The following is a 13,152-nucleotide window of genomic DNA, read 5'->3' as shown; positions in this document are numbered from 1 at the left end:
ACTTTGACTAAGCCCACACTGGTTATATATGACAGAATAATTCGGGGAACATTACACTCGTGGAAAGATTTACTTTGTGGGGAAAAGTGAAACATTTATTTCGACGATAAGATATGATATCGCTAAGTTTATCCTCATGATTTACTCATCTGGCTGGTTCGGATGAAAAGCAATGGGCGATAGAAATCCAGAAGGATGTTGCTCTGGCCCGTTATCTATTCTACTTTCATGTAAATAATGTCATGTTTGAATCAGCCAGAAACAACCATCCGATCGACTCTTCATTTCTCTCGCAAACTTCGATCTTTACGTGAGCTGACGAACTAAAAAAGGTCATACAAAACCTGTCAATTTATGCTTCCCTGGGTAACTGCCGTATAAAACCCACAAAAGGGAATAAGGGGAAAAGTAACGGTTTCACCACACGTTGTTTCAGACAAATGCCAGAAGAATCCATTGTACGATGATCCGAATTACCAACATACAGATAGAGGCATACTCAGCATTGCTGTCATCAAGTCGTTAAGCGTTATAAAACATTCCGAATCTTTATCCTCTTCCAACAATTTCCCCATAACAGTGTACGCCAAGATGAAAGAGCAGCAAACATCAATATAGCAATCTAAGAATAACAATCTAAGAGTGTTCCCTATCAGTAGCTACCGCTATGGCTACTGTGCCGAGAATGACTGCGATGATGACTATGATGACTATGATGGCGATGGCCGTGACGATGCTTGTGACGGTGGTGATGATGGCCATGGTGGTGGTGACGGTGATGATGACCATCCTCCTCATCATCTGGTTTATCCTCCATCTTGTCTCCGACGAAGTTCCCTAGTATCGCACCCCCCACAGCCCCTAGAAGACCATGGTTACTTTGGCGTCCCAAAACATAGCCACCAGCGCCACCAGCAAGTGCCCCTGCAAGATTGCGCTCAGTTCCCTCATTGTCGGAAGTGTTGTCGGCTTCTTGGGGACGAGAGTCTGGAGGATGGTGCCGATCTTGTTCGTCGGTGGGCGCGTTGCTGGAATCTTTTAGTGTGAACTCATCGAAATGCTATAAATTGCAGCGTACTAATAATCAGCGTTACTTCCTCGATGGTTATTTTCCTGCTCAAAGCCTCCCGCAGAAGCCGGATTGAGGTAGTCTTGCTGTGGGCCCGACATTTGAGGGGGATAAGACCTGGGTGTTTGCGCTAAGTCATACTGCGAGCCATATTGGTAGTTTTGGTTTGGAGGAGATTGCTGCGTATACGGATTCTGGGGCTCATAATCGTACGGTGGGTTTTGGTATACGCTATCTGCGGGCGCATAAAAGTTGGCCTCGGGTCCAGGACCAGGAGGAGCGTAGTGTGGGTGTTGGGCATAAGGGTCAGACATCCTGAAGGCGGGGTGGGAAGTAAATCCAGGTACCACCTTGTACACAGGGCTTCGAGGGGGAGGTGTCAGTCAATAAATACTAGTTACTGTTTATTTTAAGGAGTCATGAAGTATGGATCAACTGCCTAATGACCATACCGTGCAGCGCAGCTGACCTTCTCGCACGACATTCCGCCAAGATGGTATGAAGTGGCAGCTTTACAGCATTGCAGACCCTACCCCGGTCTGCCAGACTTCATAGAGCTCTTCTTCAGAACTTCTTGAAAATCAGATGAAGCAACCGTGCATGAGGACAAAGAAGAAGGGGGAAAAAGAAAAAGAAGTGCAGGTCCATGTTTCTGCATGACCTTCCGATTCTGGACTCGTGTGCTCGGGCGTGTTCTAATTTTCCTGCAGCAACCGAGCAAGTGATGGGCTTTTTGCCAAGTCAGACAAATGACGAACAGATTCATTGCACGAAGCCAGGCCTAGACGCTAAATGTTTGCTAAATAGTATAGAATAGCATATATTTATATCTACTCTTCGACACAGGAGCAGTTGTACATAGACACAATTGTTGATACGTGAAGTTTTTTCTCTCTCTAGATTTGTCCCATTTAACTTGTACAAAGAAATTAATCCAAAGATAAGTAGATCTAATATCGACTAGCACTGGTTCTTGCATGCAAGGCGAAGTATTCCCAAGGGAATTTACAAGGACAGTTGCCTATAGCGCAGAAGAAACCCTTCTACTATTAGTAGTACATCTGTCAGTATGATACCCCTCGTGCTTCTGCCTAGATCTTGCGGTGGTGTTGAATTTCGTTTACCTTCTACTTCGCTCACGGTAGAGTTCTCAACTCGCGGGGCAAGACGGTATGATACGCTGAGATCGTCGAGTCATAATCACAGCACGGCGTGGACATCAACGCGACCGCGCGGATACCAAGATGTGCAAAAGACATCGAAGACGACTACGTGGATGTCATTTATCAGCTCCTGAACCGTGGAAAGGTGGTTAAAAGCCAGAATTTTCAGAGTGACGTCTCTAGTTCATGTAGAAGGTATCCTTGGTGCTTTCGAGGTACGAGACGGATCTGATGGGTACGAATGAGGACCGAGGAGTGTCCAACGCTCTTTGGTGGGCAACGGAAAGTACGCCGGAGGAAGTGGATGGCATGTCTTTTTGCGAACGAGTGAGGCTGATTATATTAGGCAACTACAAGTAGATCATGGAGCTGCCAGTTTGCATGTATTGTGATTATGACTGCATAAGGCCAATCACGCTGAGGTATAGAGAAAAGTGCCCAGGGTATAGATGGAAAGTCTACCAGAGATCGTTGCGGCACTGCTGAAGTGGAGCTGAAAACTATCAAAGCTTAGATTAGAAGGTGAGGGGTACACGCTTTTCCTCCACCTAAATGAAGCTACCATTGACGATCTTCATGGTGATCATTGTATGACTGTTATATGCCCGCCTTCTGTCAGACTGATAAAGCGACGCAACGCAAGTGCACTTATACTTACTTGTTGGTATAAATGGCGATATTCGAGTAGAGGGATATGAGTAGAATTAAATTAGTGCATGAGTTACTCATTGTGTTTGTATGTGGGTATAAGTGTAGTGACGGACATTCAGCCCGAGGGATCTAGGTGGCACAGACGATCCGGTGAGTACCTGATGAACTACCCAAGAGGGGATCTACAATGGGAATTGTCGTATCATGGCAGAAGAGAGAATCAGTGGGCTTGTACTGTCTACCGGGAGAGTCTAATAGCTGTCGAAAGTACGTACCCAAAGTTCCGTATGCTTCGCTAAGTTGATTTTCAATCGTGTACTCCGTAGATCATCACACATCTTCCACACAAGGGAGAACAGAATCCAGCCAGACTTATGATGATTCAGACTGACGCTACATAGTCATATTGGGAAGCCTTTCAGGCTGTCTTTTCAGCTATAAATACCCCTTCATACCCTACCTAGGATTCTTAACTGTCATCGCAAGCTCCCAACTCCATGCAACTGTGCTATTTCTCTATTACTACTTTATACTACCCACAGCCATTCTTCAGTTCTCAAAAATGCATGCCTTTAAAATTCTCCCTATAACCTCTCTCTTTCTGATTGGGTTCTTGGAAAGACCAATTGTGACAATGGTGATGGCTCTGGACGCTGTCACTGGAGGGGAACCGCCCCTTTCTGCCAAATTGGAGATAACGGTCAGATCTGCCAGCACGAGAGTAGCAATGGCTATTGGTTGAACCGATATACGAAATATGATAGTGTGAACACATTGCTTCAGAAGGGATACATTCCCAAAGATTGTTATGATGCTTATGGCAGTGGTTGTTTGTCGGGAAGCAAGTATCTGTGGTGTGGCAGTGAGCCGGCCCACTGTAAACAAGATAATGCACAAGGCAATTCCCCTCATTTGTGTGTCCCATTGATTCTGATCATGCTAAGGGATATTTGAAACAGGGTAGTGCCTTCGTTCTGTCAGATGAAGACCAAGCTCAGCCGATCGATATAAAGAACCTGATTTCTATTGATGCCCACAAGACTGTCAGAAGAGGCGTTAGTTTGGGTCGAGATAGGATCCCTGGGGGAATAATATTTGGTTGTGATAAGATCCGGCGAATGAAATTCCCAACATAGCTCTTATGCTATAAAAATACCACACTGTCTTTGACGTATACATCACAGACCCTCATGCCTCTTTTGAATTCGCCCTTCGCTTTGTCGTCACTGTGAATGTAATGTAGTCACATTTAGGGTTTAATCTTGAGAAGGTCACAAGTATTTGCAGGCATCTCAGACCATGAGGCGTGCAAATCCGCTCTACACCGGATTCATGTCCTTGGCGAAGCTCATGGTCCTCTTAGCAGATATAATGTGCCGGTCGCCGACGAAAGAACTAAGTTCCTGGGCCTCAGTAAGTTTATTATTGGCCCTAACTAGTAAAGGTTCTGTAACATAACGAAGGTGAATGAAATGCATGCTTGGTCCAGCTGAATCTCAAATACAACTTCCAGGTTTCCCGTAGGTCACATTGAAGACATTTCTGAATAATAACAATCGATAGACGAAGGAACAGAGGGTAGAATATGAGGTCCGAAGTTCATCATTCGTCTTAGATAATTTGTATAATTATCGTATCTTATTGTGATGATGGAGAATTGCTGTGTTGGCACCAAAGGAAGTGACTAGCCGAGTTCGGCTTCGGAGATAAATCACGTTACGACCAAATGCCATCAGGCTGACTATCAGATTCATCTGATCTAACTTTCTTCATCTTCCTTCTATCTGTCCCCTAGCTAATAGACTAGTGCTCTAAGGAATACGGCCAATTGTATAATATGGATTATTATTATTGATTACTAGTCATGCAAGCTTGAAAATCTGACGGTGAGCGTCCAACGCCACTATACTCATACTTCGCCGGAAGTGACCAAGCGACAACACATTTCAAAGACGCCGTCAATATGGAGACGCAGACTAGTAAGGATACGCCTTGATTCCGCTCATTCTTTGTTGTAGCTTCCGACGGCATGAAGAGTTTCTCAACTGACACGCTCATTCAGGAACATCCGGCCTGCGACAGAGCTGTATCTTTTGTCGGGGCCGAAAGATTCGATGTTCTGGTGGACGTATCTGCAACGCTTGCCGAGACCGTAATATCAACTGCGTCTACGGCCCCGAAGCCCGCAAGGGCCGACCAAAGCGCAAAAGAACGGAGGACAAGTGCACGCTTAACCCGGGTATCAGCAAGCGCGACAGGAAGCAGTCCATTTTATTGACTAATACCACAATAGCCAGTGCTTTGAGTGACGAATCACCGTTGTCCGCGTCAGTGGCCCTCAAGAAGGTTCGCACACTGGGCAACGAACTAGAACAGATGTTTGATGATTATTTTATCAGCAAGACTGGATCGGAATCCAATCTTCTTCAGTTGTCTATAACCTCTTTCCAGCGCCACCGGCGGCCGTACACTTCGACGCCATCCAGCCATCCTACACAGCATCAGGTCAACTATGATGGGCTACTATCCTCCATTGCCCAAGAGATGCTGGAACTGCTACTGCTGCGCGTTGGCTCTTTGAGATGTGGACAGCCAGAGAATGGGAACCGAAACTTCTTTATTGCTAGTCTAGTGGCTGACACTACATCATCCATGTTCGATCCTCCACAGCATCAAAATCCTCTAACAGCTCTGGGAAAGCATCGCATCTTGCAGTTGGTTGACATGTGGTTTTCGGCGCATCCTCTATCGCCACTCGTATCAAAAACCTTGCTTACTAGTGACGTTAAGGATGGAACAGTGGATGAAGCCCTATTGGCAATAATTCTGGCCGATGCTTACCATGTTTTAGGTGGTACTAGCGAGCAGCATGGGGCTATAAGCGATGAATCCCAGAAGTTGTTCGAGTTTGCCACCACTCAAATCAAACAACGCCAGCTACCACTTGGCGACTCAGAAGCACTTTCCACAGCACAAACTCTGTTTCTCATAGCATGGAGGGAGCTGTGCTTGGGCCATGCCCGCCGAGCAACCTGCATTGTGGGTTATACTTGCTATATGGCCTCACGTTTAGCCAAAACAGGGAAGAATACCGACATAAAGAGAGTGAAATTGAATGGTGTTGAGATTGACCTGGTCAAGAAAGAGGTCCTGCAAAATATTCACTGGTTATGTTTGACCACCACCACCTGGGCCTTTATGCAGTTTGACCAGGCGCTTGCGCTCTTCGGCCCCGATGAGATCCCTGAATTTCCCTGTTTAGATGAGACCACCTCAGCCCTGATCCGCTTGGACCAGGCATCAGACAACATCTCTACGCTTTCGGCACAGATACAAGCCTTACGACGTCTATGGCCTCTCAGCCATATTGCCAGCACTGTATCTCACATCTACATTCTGTATTTCGATATGCCTGCCAAGAAAGTCCCAAACGCCTCATGGCAGGAACAGCATATCCATCAATTATACGATCTCCTTCAGTCTTGTGCTGATTTCCCCACGTTGTCGGTGAAGATTAGAGATGTCCTCCTTCAGGCGGTACAAGCTGTGGAGAGACGAATCACGATGTTGTCTTCGCAGCTTTACCTGTTGACTGCCTATCATATTATAATCACGCACATGTTATTCTCCCAGAACAAAACGGACCAAGAGTCGTTGAGCCTGTCGTCTACAGCCATAAATGCATTCTGCCAGTCTGCGTCAGCGCTTCTAGCCCTCTCGTACCGCTCCCTAGATCCGTCAAAGGGTCTAATGCCAGTACAGCGAGGCGACGGGGTGGAATTTATCAATATGCTTGTCCTGGGGCTAGATACATGTAGCAGAGCCCTTGTTCATATCTACGACCATCTCAGCCGCGGTTCGATTGACAACCAAAAAGAAAAAGCAGCATTCAAAAAACAGTTGGCGGATTATGCTGATAAGTTCCATCAAATCTGTAAAAGTGATGCGGTGTCACGATGTGGATCCGTGATGCGGCCTGTTAAGAAACGGCTCAAATGGGCGAAATTGGCATTTCAACACCTTCAAATCCTACCTGAGCCCGAACAAGTGCTTTCATCTGCCCAGCACAGGACCCCTGACTCATCGATAGCTCTGAATCTTGACTTACCCCATATTGAGGGCTTGCTGTTAGATCCCGCCTTTGCCACTGCTCGACTTGGGGACTTGTCATCGTCAGACATAGTTCCCGATGCGCTCTTGGTGGACCGGCAGCCGGTCTCGGGAATTACGGACCCATTCTTTGTGGATGATCCCATCATCGGCACGCTTCTTGGGCTTTCTGGAGTTACTGATACCCGTGAGCAGTTGTATCAGGACTATACCAGGTTGCAGCAGAGCAAGCAGAGCATGGGGTCAGAGCAAGATCTTCTCCACATTCAGAATCCAATGCGCTTGCTTCCAGGCGATGGGGAAAGTCTAGATTTGGTGTATCGTGGTCCCAGGGGTTCGCCTTTGAGTCTCGCCAATACCACTGACCGGCCGAGCGAGCTCAACTCGCCATATGAAATGACAGAACCTATACGTAGTGACATGGACAATTTCACGCTGTCAGAGCAGCCTTTGGACAATGATTTGCTGTTACAGTTGCTCAGCAGCTCCGATGATAACATGGGAACCTTGTACGGCAATTGATGTGGGCATTCATGGCTGCAAACACGGGCCTCATTATGAAATTAGGCGTGTCGCAGCTATAGAAATGTCAAACTGCTTCCGGCAGTCAAGTCGTCTTATGCCGGTGGTCATTATAGTAAACACGGGGCTAACAGCCGTTTGCGTGAGGTCTATCTTCAAATATACTAGCTTTTGGCAGTCATAAAGCATTGAGTTGAAAACGGATTCGGCCACTATACGGTGGGTTTAAACCCTGTAATTGTACCGGACGGACTAATGAGATTAAACGACAGATGGAGTGCTGACTGGACATGGCTGGTGAAAAACCATTTGACTTTATAAAACTTAGTTGATCAGCATTAGATTGTTACTACAGACATCAATCTGAGATAAGAAGCTCTAAACTAACAAGACACCATATAAGAACACCATGGACACAGAAACAGAGGGTATTTATCACCAACAGAGCAAATGGAGAAAAGGAAGGGAAAATACCAGAAAGGAAGAGACGAAAAAAATAACCGCAAAGATGACAGCCAAACTTCCACTCTATGCGCATCAAAACCTCACTCTCTTCATTCCTCCTTAAGCAGTAATGCTTATCGGCCGTCCCAGATACGGGTTATCCAGCTGCAACGGCCGACGAAGAAAGTTCTCAAAAATCCAAAGACCAACATCATTGCGACAAATAGTATACCCAACCGCCGGGTTCATCTCCGTCCCAGCCCTAATCTTACCCAGCCCGACTCCCTCACCATTCGTGAACCAACTAGGACGAACAAGGGTATAATCCCGAATAGCCCTATCCTCATCGGGCTTGCTCATTTCTTCAAAAATAGTCTCCTCCATGACTTTCTTGTCCGCATGTGGTTCCCTCAGCAGCCAGTAGTTCAATGGCGCCAGGGCAATCGGCCAGTCTCGCTTCTTGGTAGTCAATCCCACCGAGCTGATAGCGATGAGCACCGGCTTCGCACCAAGCGCTCGGGATGCCGCAAGTATGGTTCTAACGGCGTCCTGGCAGATAGTCGGGTTGTCGAGTCTGGGTCTCAACGGGTTCGTGAAAACGGGCTTACCGCCGACGCCGGAGATGATTATGTCGACAGGTCGGCCATTGTACATGAGTGTCTGTTTCACTGCGTCAAGGTCTGTGACGTTGCCTTTCACGATACAGAGCTTTTCTGCGGTGACTGAATCGGAAATACCCCGTTGGCGCAGTAGATTCTGGAGCTTGGCCGGATCACGAACCACTAGATATCGTTAGCATCACAATTGAACACCAATATGTACCGTAAAAAGGGACATAGTAGGTAGACAGAAAGAAATGAACCAAATACATACAAGCAGAACAACTAATACCAGCCTCCAAGGCATGAACCAAACAAGCCAAATTACATCCGCCAGTGGCGCCAAAGAAAGCAACAGTATGAAGGTTGCTCGCAGCCATGATGATGATAGTGATGATGGTGAATAGGAAAATTGAAGATGCAAATGGAAGAAGTAACTGTAAATCTTGGAGTCGTGATTGTGAATGATGAATTGAAACCTATATTCTTGGATCCAGGCCATCTTTTATATTCGTAGGGGTTGGGGTCTATACTGTGTTGGGCGGGAGTAAATCTCCGTCTGGAGACGGAGACTTTTGTATACCGCGAGGCTGTGTTGTCATATACCTCCGTTTTTGGGCGGCCCTTTATTTTTTTGTCTTTTTTCCCTATTGTCCATGGACTAAAGTTGTAGGTTTTTATTTTTATTGCTATCGTTATTTGTTTTATGAGGGATCTAGCTTGGGACATCATGACGGATTGCAGGCATATACTAATGACGGAGTCGCTCAGTTACGGTGGGGATTGATGTACGGCCTACTTCGTACCGATCTTAAAATTGAACATAATCTTCGTAATATTCGCTGGTTATTGTATCAAAAGACAGGCAAAGAAAAGAAAAAGTTTGTAGTCGACAGAATATGTATGTGACTTGGGGTATCCCATAATAGGCGTTGTTATGTGGGGAACAGAAAATCGCTAGGCACAGGAAAGAAAGCTTGAAAAACGCACAAAGGAAAGCAAAAATAAAGAATGAGAGAGCCTCGTAGGGAAATATAGCAAGTAATGGGGCAGAGCCAGAAGATAAAAACAGACCTCTGTAGTCTAAAGACAAAAATTCTAGGCCATCCATATGTAGTTCCGCGCTGCCACACATTGTGCGCTACAGAAACCCGACAAATAGATTGTGTGAATAACCTGGAAAACACAGAGAATGATTGATACTATGGCCCAACTAGAGTCATGTGTCCAGCACATTGTTAGCTCCCGGCCAACATAGAACTTTCGTAATGACTAGATGTTTAAGCGAGAAACGTCTGTCAAGGCCCAGAGATACGATCATTGGCTTATAGACTTCCGCATCTTTCGGCCTACCCAGTCAGCTAGCATCGAATCTAACTGGCTGTTCATTTCCTTCAGTCGCTTGCTCTCCTCCTTGAATAGGCTGCCAGTGATTGGGTGATCAGGGCCTGCAGGAGGAACGTTGGAGTTATCATGAACGATGATGAACAGATCGCGGATGTCGCTTTCATCGTCTAGATAGGATCGTAGGCTGGCATCGCTCCATGTTGGTGTATCGGCCGACCCCACGTCAAACGATGTCCTCTCTGCATCGAGATTCCTGCTACCATTACTCTCGACAGCTGGAGACAAAGGTGGGGATACCGGGGAGACGGAGAAACCTCCAGGCGATGATGGATCCATTGTCATTCCCGGTGCACCTGGTGAAGATGGGCCTTCCACCGGGGAGATATCCACTGAAGAAACTTCCACCGGTGAATCTCCACGAAGGCCTTGGTATCCCACATCCTGCCTTGGAGGGAACTTTTGTGGTGGAGAGGCAACAGAGTGTTGCGAATAGTGAGGCTTGGTAGGAGATGCAACCGTGCCTCCCGAATTTGGCTGTGCAGTGTTGAGTTTCTTCAGCGGGCTTGATGTCCGGATGGGAGAGGACAAAGGTTGGTCTTGCTGAATACTGGTCGAGACAGGGGACTGTGGGATATTGTCCTCGGACGGTACTTGTCGTATCGTTTGTTCGTTTCTCTGGCTCTGCATAACGTTCAAATCATCATTGGCCTCCACTGATCTTTGTGTCACACGTTCCTGCTCCACGCCATTCCTTGGAGGAGCTTGGACGATTGGAGACGGCTTCTGCAGCTTGCTGGGCTGTTTCTGCACCACGAGAGGGTTAGGAGACTTGGACTCGGGAGACGAGATAGATTCGGACGATGTCTTGGGTTGTGGCGAAGATCGCGACAATTCACCCGAAATCTTTTCTGCTTCATCAGTCTCGTCTTCGGCTGCCTTAGTCTTTTTGTCTTTTCTCTTGAACAAGCCACTGAGCATCCCTGGTTTCTTGTCTTTGCGCTTTTTGTCGTCCTTGTTCTTATCATATGCACTGAGAGCTTTCTCAACAGCTTCCATGCTTCCACGGGTCTTACAAATTGATATATTGTCAGCACATTTTCAGCTGAAAACTTATGGAGTGTATCCTACCTCTCTTGCGTCATTAGCCACGCTACTACTTCCAACCTCGTCGCGGAGGAGGTTGGGTGTAAGAGAGATCTTCTTCGTCTCAACAGTGTCATCCTTGAAGAATGAATCTGTGTTCCGTACAGTCCCATTTCTTGATCGGCTGACAGCAGTTTCTGCTGTATTAGTTTTAGCAATTGACCATACGTTTCGTTCTGCATAAGTCGGAGGGAAAACCATACCTTCAGACTCCAACAACTCAGCACTAGATCGTTGTTTTTCGGGGCTGGCCCGATCAGATTCTTTCGCTTCGTGTACTGTTTCCAAATCCTCGCTTGCCTTGTCTCTTTGCGACTTCGGTCGGAGAGGCTCGACAACAATGTCCTCATGTTCACTCTCTTGTAAGTCGTCAACATCCCCTCGCAATCCATCCGCATCGGTCAAAGAAGCAACTTCATCCAGTTCGTCATCCGTCGAAAACTCTATGTCAGATGCTTCTATGTATGTTGGGCTCGTAAATGTTACGGTCTTCGCATTCCTACGGCGCATTGCTTTCTTCAGTAGATTCTTAGACTTTTCCGAGTTGTCTCCCAGCATAGTCGCGGAAAGCTGCTTTTGTTAGAGGACGTCCTTTAATACTAGAATAAAATCACATACATCGACGTTTCTGTGCTTGTTTAATCTTGCCAATCGTTCGGTAGGTGTCTCAATGTGCTCAGCAGGCAGATACCCTATTACCAATGAGCTTCCCTTCATGGAATCTAAATGCCCAGCTTACCAATACTGCCGTCTTTGACGATTCGAACAAGCCACCAGTAGCTGTTACTGTCGTCCAGAAGGACCATAGTGTCACCCTTTGCCGCATTGGCTTGTCCATCAACAGTTGCCACGAAGTTGTGAAGCGCATAAACAAACTCGAAGTCGATATCCTCTACTGAATGTCAGAACTTTGTCCGCGAACTTTGGTAAGAAATCAAAAGCATGGGCCCGCCTTCAATATCCATGGGCTTTATTAAGAGATACAACGCACCGTCGTCGATAGATGGGGAGCTCGAGATTTTATCCATCAGATCATCGTCCAACAAATCATCGTCACCTTCTCCGTCTGCTAAATCACCGTCTTCTGAGCCTCCAACATGCTGACTATGTCCCAAGTCATCGTCCAAATCATCGTCGTCGTCGTATATATCGATACCGTCGCGATGTTCATCTATACTATTTTCTTCGGCCCCGGGCCCATGCATCACTTCTGTTCTGGTGTCTTGATCGGCGTGTCGAATGGACTGCTCCTGGTGCGGACCAAATCCGCTGCCTACGACTATATTCTGTTTCGAGTGATCCTTAGCCGAGGGTGCATGCTGGTCTTGAAGATCAAGAGTGTCTAACGCCTAGCAGTTAGCCTTTAACGTTGATGGAGTCGGGTATCAATAGCTTGTATCGCTACGTACCAGCACGAACAATTCGGGGGCGCGTCATATTGTGTGAATCTCCACTGTCAACTTAAGGATAAGAGTGAAGTAGTGCGAAGAACTGAACCAACGAGTGACTCATTTAAATCGTAAAGATTGGAGTCAAACGAAACGGCAGGAAATAACTTGACGCTCTCCGAGGTCCTGATAAAGAATGAAAGGTCGCAAAGGCCTAGTGCGTGCGTCAAATGAGAGAATATCGCGGAGATTTAGGCGCGAGGGACATAAAAAGGCGGATATTAAAGATTGGCAGGGCCACAAACAATGACGGCGGGGGTTTGCTTGACAACTGTACAGCAGCGAGGCTCACGGGGTTGGTCGAAGGTCGGGCAACAAGGCGCAAAATGAAAGAAAAGAGAAAGAAGAAAAGAATATACTCTCAGAGCAATATTGAATTTCACAACAAACACAACAATAAACAAGTCTGCAGAAAGGCTGCAAAAGGTACAGCAGCCGAAACCGTGCTAATGACAAGAACGAGTTCCCCGGACTTTCAAGACAACCACAAAAAGGAGGTTCTCCAGTGTTAATTCCCCCCCAAACAAGCGCCCCTTGCGCGCGCTTAATCAAACCATTCCCAAAGCGGCCTCGTGCCTGAACCAACGAAAGTGAAAGAAGCCAAAATGCCAAGGTCTAGACTGTGGAACGCCCCGATTGGCTGGGGCTTCACCGGT

At 46.8% G+C, this 13,152-nt stretch overlaps 4 protein-coding genes across 4 annotated transcripts; 1 reads left to right on the top strand and 3 right to left on the bottom strand.

Moving 5' to 3' along the window:
- Positions 1-652: 652 nt before the first annotated feature.
- On the bottom strand, positions 653-1,383 carry F9C07_8200 (histidine-rich protein; the record flags this gene model as incomplete). The annotated part of the gene is made up of 2 exons (XM_071511740.1): positions 653-1,028; positions 1,079-1,383. The coding sequence occupies 2 exons, from the start codon at positions 1,381-1,383 to the stop codon at positions 653-655; spliced, it is 681 nt and encodes a 226-aa protein (XP_071367708.1).
- A 3,179-nt stretch (positions 1,384-4,562) lies between these two features.
- Positions 4,563-9,024, top strand: F9C07_2285954 (uncharacterized protein). Its single transcript, XM_041294145.2, has 4 exons — positions 4,563-4,862; positions 4,946-7,734; positions 7,788-8,741; positions 8,833-9,024. The coding sequence occupies exons 1-2, from the start codon at positions 4,847-4,849 to the stop codon at positions 7,513-7,515; spliced, it is 2,586 nt and encodes an 861-aa protein (XP_041149468.1). The 5' UTR covers positions 4,563-4,846; the 3' UTR covers positions 7,516-7,734; positions 7,788-8,741; positions 8,833-9,024.
- F9C07_8198 (uncharacterized protein) lies at positions 8,080-8,938 on the bottom strand (the record flags this gene model as incomplete). The annotated part of the gene is made up of 2 exons (XM_041294157.1): positions 8,080-8,741; positions 8,833-8,938. 2 exons carry the CDS (start codon positions 8,936-8,938, stop codon positions 8,080-8,082), a joined length of 768 nt encoding a protein of 255 aa, XP_041149469.1.
- A 289-nt stretch (positions 9,025-9,313) lies between the features above and the next one.
- F9C07_2285952 (SH3 domain protein) lies at positions 9,314-12,977 on the bottom strand. Its single transcript, XM_071510796.1, has 7 exons — positions 12,458-12,977; positions 12,040-12,390; positions 11,788-11,940; positions 11,667-11,740; positions 11,252-11,618; positions 11,034-11,188; positions 9,314-10,973 (listed from the first exon to the last, which is right to left on the bottom strand). Exons 1-7 carry the CDS (start codon positions 12,483-12,485, stop codon positions 9,876-9,878), a joined length of 2,226 nt encoding a protein of 741 aa, XP_071367707.1. The 5' UTR covers positions 12,486-12,977; the 3' UTR covers positions 9,314-9,875.
- Between the last annotated feature and the right edge of the window lie 175 nt (positions 12,978-13,152).

The sequence above is a fragment of the Aspergillus flavus genome, chromosome 6, assembly GCF_009017415.1.
Source record: "Aspergillus flavus chromosome 6, complete sequence".
NCBI lineage: Eukaryota > Fungi > Ascomycota > Eurotiomycetes > Eurotiales > Aspergillaceae > Aspergillus > Aspergillus flavus.
Note: the sequence above shows the minus strand (reverse complement) of the source record. Positions and strands in the feature narration are given on the sequence as shown.

Excerpts from the sequence above, each read along its gene's own strand:
- F9C07_2285952 (XM_071510796.1), bottom strand. The coding sequence starts at position 12,485 with ATGACGCGCCCCCGAATTGTTCGTGCTG. Across the intron at positions 11,941-12,039 it reads CTCCCCATCTATCGACGACG|AGGATATCGACTTCGAGTTT; the intron begins GTGCGTTGTATC and ends GACATTCAGTAG. Across the intron at positions 10,974-11,033 it reads TGGCTAATGACGCAAGAGAG|ACCCGTGGAAGCATGGAAGC; the intron begins GTAGGATACACT and ends TCAATTTGTAAG.